Genomic DNA, 13,603 nt, shown 5'->3' with positions numbered 1-13,603 from the left:
TGAATATAGAAGGAAAAACATATGATTAATGCAGAAAACGAATGAGCAGCTCAGTTCAAATGACCTCAAATGCAAAAAAGGGGGAAAATAAAACCAGAAAGCATAAAAGAAAATGATCGGTTTAATGGTAACCTTAGAGTAATCGACAGTTTCATAACAAAATGTTGCCTCTGTGAATTAAAAAGCCAGACTGTCCAAGAAAACACACAGTGGAGTGAAATGATGCAACATTTCATGAATCGGTGAAAGTATGATTGATCTTTTTGGGTGTAGCGGCTCCAGTTTTTCAAACGATGCCCAAAACAGCAAGTTTAAGTTGGAATACATCGTGAAGCATTGTGGGTCAGGCATCCCTCCATACAAAGATGTCAGTCCTTTCACTGTACCACAGGGATCATAATGAGGACCAGTCAGCCTGGACTAGGACACTTACCAGAAAACAGTCTATTCTGGTAAACATTTTAAAAGTAAAATCTGTAGTTTATTTTTTTAAGGTTCATATTTAAATTATGTGTGTTGCTTTTTAACACAAGTAATGTTAGCGTACTTAATCAAGGTTAACGCCCGTGATTATTACATTGACTCCAGATGGATTTGACCACAATGTCCACTTAGGATGATGAAATTAAAAGAAAGAGTAAAATTTTTAAATGATTTTACATTAAAATTTTCTTACATTAAGAAACAAATATACTCTTTGCTTTTTTTTTTTGGAGCATAATCTGTAGGGTTTAGGGCTGCAAGTAACCATTATTTTGCAAATCGATTAATCTGTCGATTATTTTTCCAATAATAATCGGATACCCCAAAGTTCCTCGAATTTTTTTTTTTACAGAGTTAAACCAGGTGAAACTAAAACTTTTCCACTTGAAGAGTTCTGGATTTGTTTTATTTTGTTATTGTAAAGGCATTTTTACAATTTTGGTATAACCATATATAATCCTCCAAGTGGTTCACTCTGTCAGCTAAAGGCATGTTTTAGAGTCTATAATCCAGTTAATTATTAATTTAATCGTTCACTAAATTAGTTGTCAGTACTGAACAAAAATATAACAGAAGGCTATTGGAGTGCTAATGGAAATCACAGATTATGAACCAGTCCTACCTTCAGGGTCCATGTGATCAGGGAGTCCATTACGTGTGCTTGTCGGTGCCATTATAGGGAGAGCCACAGAGTCAGCAGAGCACAAAGCCAACCTTAGCTTCTTCTTTGCATCACTGCAAGAAAGCGTCCAATCCAGAGTGAGGATAGGTAAATCTTCAGGAAAAACTAATTAGAAAAATAAACTTTAGTTTTTCAGGATGATTTCAGGTGTTTTACCTAAAAGAAAATTTGGAATCGTGCTGCTGCGCCGTCTGGCTGGCTGAGTCTGGTAGATCATCTGCAGAAATATTCTGCAGAGCATCCTCTCTGGGAGGCTCATTCACATTGTCTTCATCGCACAGACCTGTGAAGATACAAACAATCAAAGACAATTACTGAGTCTTATATTTTTGGTGCTGTTCACAGACGTGTCCGTTTTGTTCACGAACCTCCTGAACCGTCATAAGAGGCTCCTCCTGTGGCTCCGTCACTCGGACTAGTCCTCTTGATGTTCCTGTACTTGTCCAGAATGTCCTCGGCTGCCTGGGCTTGAGAGTTCTGTCTTGGTACTGGGTCATCTGGCAAAGCGCACGGCAACAAACGGACAGCGTTAAAGCAAACCGACCAATATAAGGAGTGTTTCAGGTAAATAAGGATTTTATAAAACAAGCCGCCGCGGACCTTGTGGAACACGATCCTGAGGCGGATCCTCCTTCTCATGTTTGTCCTTCTTCCTGAACGCTGTGATGGGAGCTGTGCAGGAGAGACGTGATGAGGGACAGCACTGTTATCTGCTTACAGACGGATCTAGAATCCCCACTGGACATTCACTTATAGAAAACATTGGTAATAACTTATAGGTTGATTTGAGATGAAAGTTCTCACTTTGGACACGGTTCCAGGCAGAACTTTACATTCTTATATGACTGGAATGAGTGACATTTTAATTCTGGCCTTTTTGTTTTAGATTTTTTTTTTATTTAGGGTGGGCTAAAAATGCAACAACAAATCTTCAATGACTAAAAAAAAATCTAGAATTATTCATTCAGGCTGAAACGTGCATAAAGCACTTCTATTAAATAATAAAGACATATGTCGACTAAATGGTTTAGGGGCAATATTCTAGCTGTATCAGCCATACATCGAGTGTCTTTGATGAAAAGCTTGATCCACAGGGGCAGATCTATTCAGTCTGTTTCTATAATACATTCAGTGTAGGTTAAAGATAAAGCTTTACCCCTAATGGGCATCTTTCCTTTATATAATAAATCCAGTCAATTAAAATTTGTACAGTTGATAATTTGTTATTAGGATGGAATTAAAGACTGTTTACCATTTTTATGACTTTCTTGTCTGACCTTGTACTAATCTCAAGTTTGGATGTACATGGTTACATTAATACAAATCATAGTTATTTGTAGAGAGGAGTTTATGACAACAAAATGTCAAAAATGTTGAGGTTACAACTTTGGGGAGGCTGAGAACATTTAAAGAATTTCCAGCTTTCCAAGACAGCTTTTGCTTCTTGTTTTCTACTGCCTCTCAAACATACAACTGTATTCCTGTAAGCCTTTGAAACCAAATTTTTCCTCTTCAAATGGAAGAAAAAATATTAAAATAACAGATATTAGAAAGACAAATTGACTAACATCGATTCCAAGGAAATAAACAAAACCTTTTCTTCGTTCAGAAGAGAGGAATATTGACTCATTGGATCACAAGAACAAGAAGTATGTTTGAAGAAAGCTTTCTACTTTAGAAAGATTGCACCTACTGCCAGGCATAGTGGTGGTAGCGGCATGCTGTGGGACTTATTTTGCTGCCAGTTGGCGAACTGCCAAAAGTGAAGATGTTCCAAATGATCTAGCAGGAAAACTACCTCCAGGTTCTTCAGCCTCACCTTAAAAGCTACTTATAAGTTGAAACTAGAGAAAATATATCATGAAATAGATTCAGTGAAAGTCTAAAGTAGTAAGCAGATCAAAAAGTTTTCTACCACAGTAAGCCCCAAACACTTTCTCCATCATCTTTCTCCAAAAATAACAATGCGACAGTCAGGCAACCCCTTAAAAAATATATATATAATGATTTGACAAGCTATTTATCACAATAAAGTGAAGTAAATATGTTCATTTATAAACAAGCAAAAAAAAGAAAAATCATAATTTTGAAATTATTTCTAATTATTTAATTCGACATTTCATATTGTATTGGTACATTTTAAATTGTAGTGGTATATTTAATCTTCCATATATTTAATAAATGAATAAAACAAATGAAACTTAGGGTGACTTATTTTATTTTCCATTCACAGACATCCCAAGTCCCAAAAACTAATTTCATAGTCCATAGTAACTTGCATAGTCCAAAATCCGGGATAATATATGCGAATCACGGGCATCCGTCAACAACTATCTATATCAGGGAGAATCCTGGAACTTCCGGCAGACTTGGGATGTCTGCATTCATTTGACGGAAAATTAACAGTTATGTATTTGATGATCCATTTTTGCCCTCTATACTACTGGGATCTCATCACAATGATTGTGACAAAGGTCTTGTGAACCCTTGGTGTTTGGGAAGCCATGATCTAATACATGATCTAAATTTTATACCATTGAATTGTAAAGCCCACAATTAAATAACTAAATTTCCTATAAAATAATAATAAAAAAAATTATTTTCAAATGATGAATTTAATGAATGTTATTTCCAAAAACGGATCCATTTAAAAATATATGTTGGAACCCTGGTTTAGAGGAACTCTAAAAGGTGAAAAGACCAGTAGAAAAACAGTCTTACTCTTTGACTCCCTCCTAAAAAAAAAAAAAAAAAAACATAAAAAAAAAATACCATTTAAAATAACTAAAAGGCCAAAATTACATCTCATCCATGCCAATCATAGAGGTATGTAAACCCAACTAAAACTGCAGCGATTTTGTTTTTAAAAATGAGTAAAGAATAAGAAGCAAAGCCGAAAAATGTGTGCACTTTAATGTAAACATGAAGAATTAGACCTTTTGGTTGGAGCACAAAGGTCCACTATGACTTCGAAATCATTTCATTAAAGGTAAATATACCTGCCGATGGTCATTTACCGTATTTTCACGACCATAAGGCGCACCGTACTAAAAGGCGCACTCTCAGTTATGTGTCCCATTTCTGTATTTAACACACACATAAGGCGCACCGGACTATAGGGCGCGTTTTTTATATACAGGTACATGTCCTCTACTACCTTTAAATACCTCTACTGCGTATTTAAAAATACAGCGGGGGCAAAACTGAGTATGACTGTGCTTTATTCATGTATTTATTACAAAGTATTAATCAAACCTGGCAGCTGGCCGTGAGACAGACACATCGCAGATGACACAGCGCTGTGGTCACTCCTAAATTAACTTAAAATCCTGAAACCTGCCGACGGAATATGTTCAGTTTTATTACCGGTATCCTGGTGCCTGCAGTTGAAATTATTTAGATGAAAAACACCTGCCAGCCACCGCGTGAACCCGGAGGCTGCCTGGCCTAGAGGCTGCTGATGAAGGGATTTCTACTGTCGGTGCACCGCTGGTATGTGGGGGTCTGAGCGCCTCAGACAGAAATACAGGTGCTGGTCATAAAATTAGAATATCATGAAAAAGTAGATTGATTTCAGTAATTCCATTTAAAAAGTGAAACTTGTATATTATATTCATACATTACATACAAACTCATATATTTCAGATGTTTATTTTGTTTAATTTTGATGATTACAAATGACAACAAATGAAAATCTCAAATTCATCATATCAGAAAATTAGAATATTACTGAAGACCAATAAAAACAAAGGATTTATAGAAATGTTGGCCAACTGAAAAGTATGAACATGAAAAGTATGAGCATGTACAGCACTCAGTATTTAGTTGGGCCTCCTTTGGCCTGTATTACTGCAGCAATGCGGCGTGGCATGGAGTCGATCAGTCTGTGGCACTGCTCAGGTGTTATGATAGCCAAGGTTGCTCTAATAGTGGCTTTTAGCTCTTCTGAATTGTTGGGTCTGGTGTATTGCATCTTCTTCTTCACAATACCCCATAGATTTTCTATGGGGTTAAGGTCAGGAGAGTTTGCTGGCCAATTAAGAACAGGGATACCATGGTCCTTCAACAAGGTACTGGTAGCTTTGGCACTGTGTGCAGGTGCCAAGTCCTGTTGGAAAATGAAATCTGCATCTCCAAAAAGTTGGTCAGCTGCAGGAAGCATGAAGTGCTCTAAAACTTCCTGGTATGTGGCTGCGTTGACCCTGGACCTCAGAAAACACAATGGACCAACACCAGCAGATGACATGGCACCCCAAACCATCACTGACTGTGGAAACTTTACACTGGACTTCAAGCAACGTGGATGAAGTGCCTCTCTTCTTTTCCTCCAGACTCTGGGACCTTGATTTCCAAAGGAAATGCAAAATTTACTTTCATCAGAGAACATGACTTTGGACCACTCACCAGCAGTCCAGTCCTGTTTCTCTTTAGCCCAGGCAAGACGCTTCTGACGCTGTCTGTGGTTCAAGAGTGGCTTGACACAAGGAATGCGACAGCAGAAACCCATGTCTTTCATACGTCTGTGTGTGGTGGTTCTTGAAGCACTCACTCCAGCTGCAGTCCACTCTTTGTGAATCTCCCCCACATTTTTGAATGGGTTTTGTTTCACAATCCTCTCCAGGGTGCGGTTATCTCTCTTGCTTGTACACTTTTTTCGACCACATCTTTTCCTTCCCTTCGCCTCTCTATTAATGTGCTTGGACACTGAGCTCTGTGAACAGCCAGCCTCTTTGGCGATGACCTTTTGTGTCTTGCCCTCCTTGTGCAAGGTGTCGATGGTCGTCTTTTGGACAACTGTCAAGTCAGCAGTCTTCCCCATGATTGTGTAGCCTATAGAACTAGACTGAAAGACCATTTAAAGGCTTTTGCAGGTGGTTTGAGTTAATTAGCTGATTAGAGTGTGGCACCAGGGGCCATCAATTTTGAACCTTTTCACAATATTCTAATTTTCTGATATGATGAATTTGAGATTTTCATTTGTTGTCATTTGTAATCATCAAAATTAAACAAAATAAACATCTGAAATATATGAGTTTGTATGTAATGTATGAATATAATATACAAATTTCACTTTTTAAATGGAATTACTGAAATCAATCTACTTTTTCATGATATTCTAATTTTATGACCAGCACCTGTAATAGTGGCTTTTAGCTCTTCTGAATTGTTGGGTCTGGTGTATTGCATCTTCTTCTTCACAATACCCCATAGATTTTCTATGGGGTTAAGGTCAGGAGAGTTTGCTGGCCAATTAAGAACAGGGATACCATGGTCCTTCAACCAGGTACTTGTAGCTTTGGCACTGTGTGCAGGTGCCAAGTCCTGTTGGAAAATGAAATCTGCATCTCCAAAAAGTTGGTCAGCTGCAGGAAGCATGAAGTGCTCTAAAACTTCCTGGTATGTGGCTGCGTTGACCCTGGACCTCAGAAAACACAATGGACCAACACCAGCAGATGACATGGCACCCCAAACCATCACTGACTGTGGAAACTTTACAATGGACTTCAAGCAACGTGGATGAAGTGCCTCTCTTCTTTTCCTCCAGACTCTGGGACCTTGATTTCCAAAGGAAATGCAAAATTTACTTTCATCAGAGAACATGACTTTGGACCACTCACCAGCAGTCCAGTCCTGTTTCTCTTTAGCCCAGGCAAGACGCTTCTGACGCTGTCTGTGGTTCAAGAGTGGCTTGACACAAGGAATGCGACAGCAGAAACCCATGTCTTTCATACGTCTGTGTGTGGTGGTTCTTGAAGCACTCACTCCAGCTGCAGTCCACTCTTTGTGAATCTCCCCCACATTTTTGAATGGGTTTTGTTTCACAATCCTCTCCAGGGTGCGGTTATCTCTCTTGCTTGTACACTTTTTTCGACCACATCTTTTCCTTCCCTTCGCCTCTCTATTAATGTGCTTGGACACTGAGCTCTGTGAACAGCCAGCCTCTTTAGCGATGACCTTTTGTGTCTTGCCCTCCTTGTGCCAGGTGTCGATGGTCGTCTTTTGGACAACTGTCAAGTCAGCAGTCTTCCCCATGATTGTGTAGCCTATAGAACTAGACTGAAAGACCATTTAAAGGCTTTTGCAGGTGGTTTGAGTTAATTAGCTGATTAGAGTGTGGCACCAGGGGCCATCAATTTTGAACCTTTTCACAATATTCTAATTTTCTGATATGATGAATTTGAGATTTTCATTTGTTGTCATTTGTAATCATCAAAATTAAACAAAATAAACATCTGAAATATATGAGTTTGTATGTAATGTATGAATATAATATACAAATTTCACTTTTTAAATGGAATTACTGAAATCAATCTACTTTTTCATGATATTCTAATTTTATGACCAGCACCTGTAGATAATCTGGATGAACTGACTGCAATTATTAAGTTTTCAGGTGGACTTTCTCACTTAAAAACATATGAAAACTACTTTATTCCCACTGATCACAGCAAATATAGCTGCAAGATTTAGATTATTTAGATGAAAAAACACCTGCCAGCCGCCGCGGTGAAGAGGAGGAGACCCGCCCAGAGGCTGCTGTTGAATTAAGTTTTCAGGTAGAAAAATAGAGCGGGAGCAAAACTGAGTATGATTGTGCTTTATTCATGTATTTATTACAAAGTATTAATCAAACCCATCAAAGTCATCATCCTCTGTTTCTGAATAAAACAGCTGCGCTAAATCAGACATGCCAATTTCCCCTTCTTCGCTGTCAGAGTCACTTTCCGTGCAGCGCGGCTCCTCAGAAATAATGCCGGCTTTTGCAAAAGCTCGAACAACAGAGCCAGCAGACACGTTAGTCCAAGCATCTACAATCCATCCGCAAACGGTGGCGTAACTTGCCCGGCGCTGCCTTCCACTTATCCTGAAACTGTGGTCTCCATCTGTCATCCATCGCTCCCACGCCGCTCGCAGCCTTACTTTGAACGGCCGCTTCACACCGATGTCGAGCGGTTGAAGTTCCTTTGTCAGACCCCCGAGATAACGGTGAGCACAGCATTTATTTGATTCACCATGTTTTTCTCATCAGCTGTGAGATGGGCACGCATGGAGTCACAGATTAACTGCGATGGTGATGCGTGGAAAAAAACACCTGTTCTCCTCACATACACCTGCCTCTGCCATGCTTTCATCATCTCATCCATCCAGCCTTTTTCATTTAATATCATATGTCATCAGAGCGCTGTGTCTGTCTCGCTGTCAGCTCCCAGATCAGCTTCTCTGATTGGTTGATGCGGCGCGTCCAGCAGCAAAACTTCAATTTTTCCATCTCGAGCAGCAGCAGCGCGTTGGCGGTGCGTCAGATGCTTAAACGCTTCCCGACGTGCTGCACCTGCTGCTGCGGGACCTTTTGCTGCACCTATACGCACGTCAACCATTGACTTTGCATGTAAACTCTCGCTGCTTCTGCTGCACCTGCTGGGTCCGGTTCACACCAATGTCGAGCGCTTGAACAGCGAGCACAGCGTTAATTTGTTTCCCCATGTTTTTCACATCAGCTGTGAGATGGGCACGCATGGAGTTACATATTAACAGCGATGGTGATGAGTGGAAAAAAAAACACCTGGTCTCCTTACATTCAGCCACTCTTTCATCATCTCCTCAATGAGGTGGTCTCAAAAGTTGCAGTTTCAACACACATAGGGCGCACCGCACCATAGGGCGCACCGCACATTTTGAGGGGGAAAAAAGACGTTTAAGTGCGCCTTATAGTCGTGAAAATACGGTAGTTAAGAAGGACCTGCATGAAATACAAGAGCTACAGAGCCTCCTCTGAGGCAACAAAAAGAAAACATGCTTTAAGAGTACAATGAATGACACTAGCAAAAACAAGAGGGGGGAGGGAAGGGATGAAACCAGATGCAAAGGAAGGAGCATGACTGCGTGAACTCAGCCTACACCATGTCACATCACAGCTCTACGGCTCTAAAGCGACATCTACAAAGCAGCGTGGCACGCAGCTGCCAGCAGAGCAGCTAGCATGGTGACGTTACCTGGGACATCAATCTCAGCCGTCCAATACAGCACTGTGAGGAACACAACAGACAAGGTTGGCCTTTCAAGCACACGCTGCCACTCTGCGGGACTACAGACTGAGCCTCAACATGCAGAGCGTCTCTGGTGTTACGTTCAACTTATACTTATCCATTCCTTTTTTCTTTAAAGGAAAACATGACCCTACAGAGTATGAAGCAGGTTTTTGCAGGTAGACGTTTGAGAAATGGTTATAGATTAGAACAGCAACAAAAGATGTCTCATCTATCAGCGCTGACAACAGAGAGGTCTATCTAATGACCATTAGCTGCTGGCTGACAGCACAGCTGGGAGGGCTACAACCATACCATCTACACAGCTAAAGCTTCTCTGGAGACTGATCAGCTTTGAAAAGTCAATAAAAATCTGCAGCTGAGAGACCTGCGAGAAAAACAACCCGACATGTCTCTGCGGTAACTTCCAACAACATGAAACATTATTTTCCAAATGGACTTCCATCAGCGATGGAGCAGAGATCACACATAATCATTGTTTCTCCTGTTATAAATTGGCTTTGCTTTGCTCTTTAAAGTGGGATTTTTTTTCCTGTCAGTAGTTATTTGGAGAACTTATTCCCCATATCAAAATATAAAACAAGTGCTGCAATCATAAAACAAGCTTCTATAAAAAAAAAGGAACAAAATGTATTGTTCAATTTTAGCAAATAAGAATGGATTAAGTCAGCTGTTTGCTTACCTTTGGGAATGGCTGAGACGAAACGTTTCTTCCACCACGGTCTGTTGCGATCAGATTTCTCATCGTCGCTGTCTTTTCTGTCCTCCACCTTAAAAAAGAAGTTTGCACATCAAAATGGGGGGTGAGGAGGTAGAGTCTTTAAAGGGATGGCAGGGGTTGACGTTAAGGATTTTTACTTTCACATTTCATTTGCCCAGAAACAATTTTTACTTGCCCAGTATAATGTTTGATAAATATAGTTCCTAATATTCATTTTTGTATAGATATCAATGAAACATGTTTGTTTTTTAAATATTTTTTTGTAATTCAGTAAGTTTCCAGGTTCCTGGTGTGTATATGCATGCATCAGATAATGAACTCAAGCCTACATTACCGTGTTAACATGCTTTTCAATCCTTCCTGCACATTCTTTTCAAACTAAACTTTGCTTTAAACTGTTGTGTGCTTGGGAAAAATATAAATTGTAATGTTAAAAATCTAAAAAAAACTTGACAGGTAAACAACTTACACTACTTCTACTCACCAATTTAACTCTATAACATTTAAATGCACCACTCCAATGTCTAAGAGAAAAAAAATTAATGAACATTTTTTGATGTATGACCACTGTACAGAAGACTGCCATATGATAGAAATATTTACACTGTGTGCATACAATTATTATTATTATTTTCCTAATCCCTGACTGATCATTTTTAATCTAGCGTGTATTATAGTATAGATTAAATTCATCATCCAGCTGCTGCTCTGCAGAAATCTCTCCCCAAGAGCTGAATCACGCCATCTAGCGGAAAATCACTAGCCTCGTGAGACCATCCTGGTCTCGCGAGCTTTCAGGGTTTCACTTGCAGATCAGTCTGGAGACTCTCCGTTAAAGAAAATTTGGAGCTGTTCACCAAACGAACGTCCAATCAGCGTTGGCTTTGAGGCGGGTTGATTTGTGACGCAACGAGAAGCGCGACAGTTCAGTCTAAAGAACATGGCAGCTTCAGCCAATGAAACTAGCGTTAGCGTGGCTATCGAGCAAGTTTTATCGCGATTACAGAGTATTTCTTCACTGAAAGAAGAGCAAAACACTGCTCTGGAGGCTTTTCTCAGAGGAAAAGATGTTTTTGCTCTTCTCCCGACTGGTTTCGGCAAGAGTAGCCTGGCTTGTGGTTGTGTTTTCGTCGTCGCTCTGTTAGTACGTCATATACTTCGTTGATCTGATTGGTTTATTTGGCCCGTCTATCACCAACATAGGCCAATCAGCTAACCAGTATTTTCGCCCCTTCCCAAAATTACTTCAACGGAAGGTTTCCAGATGGATATGCAGAGCGAATCCATCTTGCGGAGTCAGGTTAGAAAATCACGCGTGTACAAAACAACAAAAATGGCGCCGGCAACGCTTGTGCGTCGTTTTCAGCGAATGTCCGTGATTTTTAAGTAATAAATAAATTAAGTAAATAATTTTTTTTTTTTTTTTTTTTTGCGATCATTGCACTTGCCCGGCGGGCAAATGCAATGAAATTTGTACTCTCCCGACAATAAAAAGTACTTGCCCCGGGCGATCGGGCAATGGTTAACATCAAGCCCTGGATGGTTTAAAACATGAGCCCTTCTTATAGATGTAAAGAACTATAACTTTTTAGAAATATCTTACGTTTTTTCAGTTAAAAAAGGTAGCAATGATCGAGGACAAGAGATGACTGTCGCTCAGGTTGAAAAAATGTTTTGGAAATCATTTAGTTTTTGAACAGCGCTAATTTGGAGGGGTTTTGTGGGCTTCAGGTCCTCTCATATTGAGTGCACCTGTGTTTGACTGTGAGACACTTAAAAATCCACATTTTTAAGGCTTCAAACACAGTTTGACTTTCAGCAAGTAAAGAAATCAATCATCCTTGCAAATCTGAAGACTATATAATCATAACTAATTCAGTTTCTCCAAAATCAATGTTTAAGCACTGCAAGGTTTAATGCAAAGAAACAAAAACCTGAGTAGACATGGCAGTGTAAGAGCTTCTTTTTTTTAAGGGCAAAAATATTCTTACATCGCTCTCACGGCCACAGATTTTGCTTTTCAGTGACCATTGTTGATCAGTTTGTAGACCAAAGCCTCTGTTTTCATAAAATGTCTTTGCAATACCTCTTGGTTTTATAGTTTTCTGTCAAATCGATCCCAATCATCTAAAAGGCACAGAACTCTGAGGCTCTTTAACATGGAATATCAGTGAGATTGGAGCAGAAATGTACATCCTACTTTTTAATCATCATCCTAGAGTGAAGAGTGAAGCGCTGATTTGTTTGGAAGGGTTTGTTGGCTATAAAATGTCTCTGAACAGGAAACAATGACTTCACCTTGGACCTTCCATCTTTCTCCATATGAATTTTGTTTTACTTGAACCCTGTTTTAGGATTAGGGTCGGTCTTTGGTCTTCATTAGGCCTTTTGTTCATAAATGTTCTCTGACAAACCTAATTTCTTCACAGAGCAGCTGGATTTATACTGAGGTTGAATTATTTAAACAGTCCCTTAATTATTAACTAATTAATTGACTTCTGAAGATAATTGGTTACAGCAAATTCTATTTAAGGGCATAAAAGAGGTGAGGACACAAAAACCCAACATATCTTTTAAAATTGTATCAGGAAATAATCTTTTTTTTTAACTATATCTTTATTTATGCAAAGCTGTTTTAAGGAATGTTATTATGTAAAATAAGCAACATGATAAAAGTATTTTTGCAGACCTTTTACCAGAGATACGGGTGCATCTGAAATAATTTGAATAATGTGAAAAGTAGAATTCATATTGTTTTGATCCATATAGTTATGTACTTTAAGTCTGATTTTTTTTTGTGTTAGTTTTGATATTAGGAAGAAAACCTAAAATCCAGCGTCTCAGAAAATGTAAATATTGGAAACTTTAAATCAGGTAATTCAGGTGTCCTGAACCTTTGAATAGGTCTCAAGGCTAATTTATACTCAGAAACCAGGTCGTGCGTCACAGTGAACTAGCTAGAAGCTAGAAGAGCGACGTGCAAAAGAACGCTGGGACCCTTTTTCCACCTGGATCCCCGCTCTTTTTCGCCATCATATCCTTCCGTTGTCACACAAACTCGCCCCCCAATTCCTCACCACCTCAACTGTATCTAGACCCAAAGCTAGTTCCTGATTGTCCCTCTTGCGTTGTGGCATGGATTAACATAGCGCAGACCACGCTTTAATATCAGGCATAAATCAAATCAAAATATCTGCGACAAGCTCACTGCAACACACTGCTACGGGAGGATAACCAGCCCTTCAGTCTGGTTCAGTAGGCCGAATATTTATGGTCAAGACTTCAGACATTACAGCTGACAGTTATTGACCCGTCACAAGATAGGTAAACCACAAAAGGTCATTGCTTAAACAGCTGCAGTGCTGTATTCAATCATATTGATAGAAAGCTGAGTGGAAGGAAAAAGTGTGGATCAGCCAAAGGGTGACCACAGCCTTGACAGGATTATCAAAAACATTCTTTGCAGAATGTTAGAGACCTTCACAGGGTGTGTGGGCAGAGGTCAGAATCAGAGCATCAAGAACCGCTACATGCAGACGAATACTCTACATGGGATATATATGTTGCAATTCTCAAGTCAAGCTTCATCAGACAACATCCACATCAAACAACAGCAGATGCTTCTTCTATGAGCTGATGAGAAGAACTGGAAAGTCCATCAGTGCTCCA

The 13,603-nt window shown here is 39.6% G+C and overlaps 1 protein-coding gene across 3 annotated transcripts in view; it reads right to left on the bottom strand.

Moving 5' to 3' along the window:
• gapvd1 (GTPase activating protein and VPS9 domains 1) overlaps positions 1–13,603 on the bottom strand; it is a 54,090-nt gene that overhangs the window by 6,804 nt on the left and 33,683 nt on the right. For all 3 annotated transcript variants that reach the window (XM_038283444.1, XM_038283452.1, XM_038283462.1), the window contains 5 exons: positions 9,896–9,983; positions 1,766–1,837; positions 1,534–1,662; positions 1,322–1,448; positions 1,106–1,218 (listed from right to left, as the gene is read on the bottom strand). In XM_038283444.1, the coding sequence (XP_038139372.1) occupies positions 1,106–1,218; positions 1,322–1,448; positions 1,534–1,662; positions 1,766–1,837; positions 9,896–9,983 (529 nt within the window). The remainder of the gene's footprint in view (positions 1–1,105; positions 1,219–1,321; positions 1,449–1,533; positions 1,663–1,765; positions 1,838–9,895; positions 9,984–13,603) is intronic.

The sequence above is a fragment of the Cyprinodon tularosa genome, unplaced genomic scaffold (assembly GCF_016077235.1).
Source record: "Cyprinodon tularosa strain WSP-4 unplaced genomic scaffold, ASM1607723v1 ctg1046, whole genome shotgun sequence".
NCBI lineage: Eukaryota > Metazoa > Chordata > Actinopteri > Cyprinodontiformes > Cyprinodontidae > Cyprinodon > Cyprinodon tularosa.
This window is presented reverse-complemented; position numbering and strand designations above follow the sequence as displayed.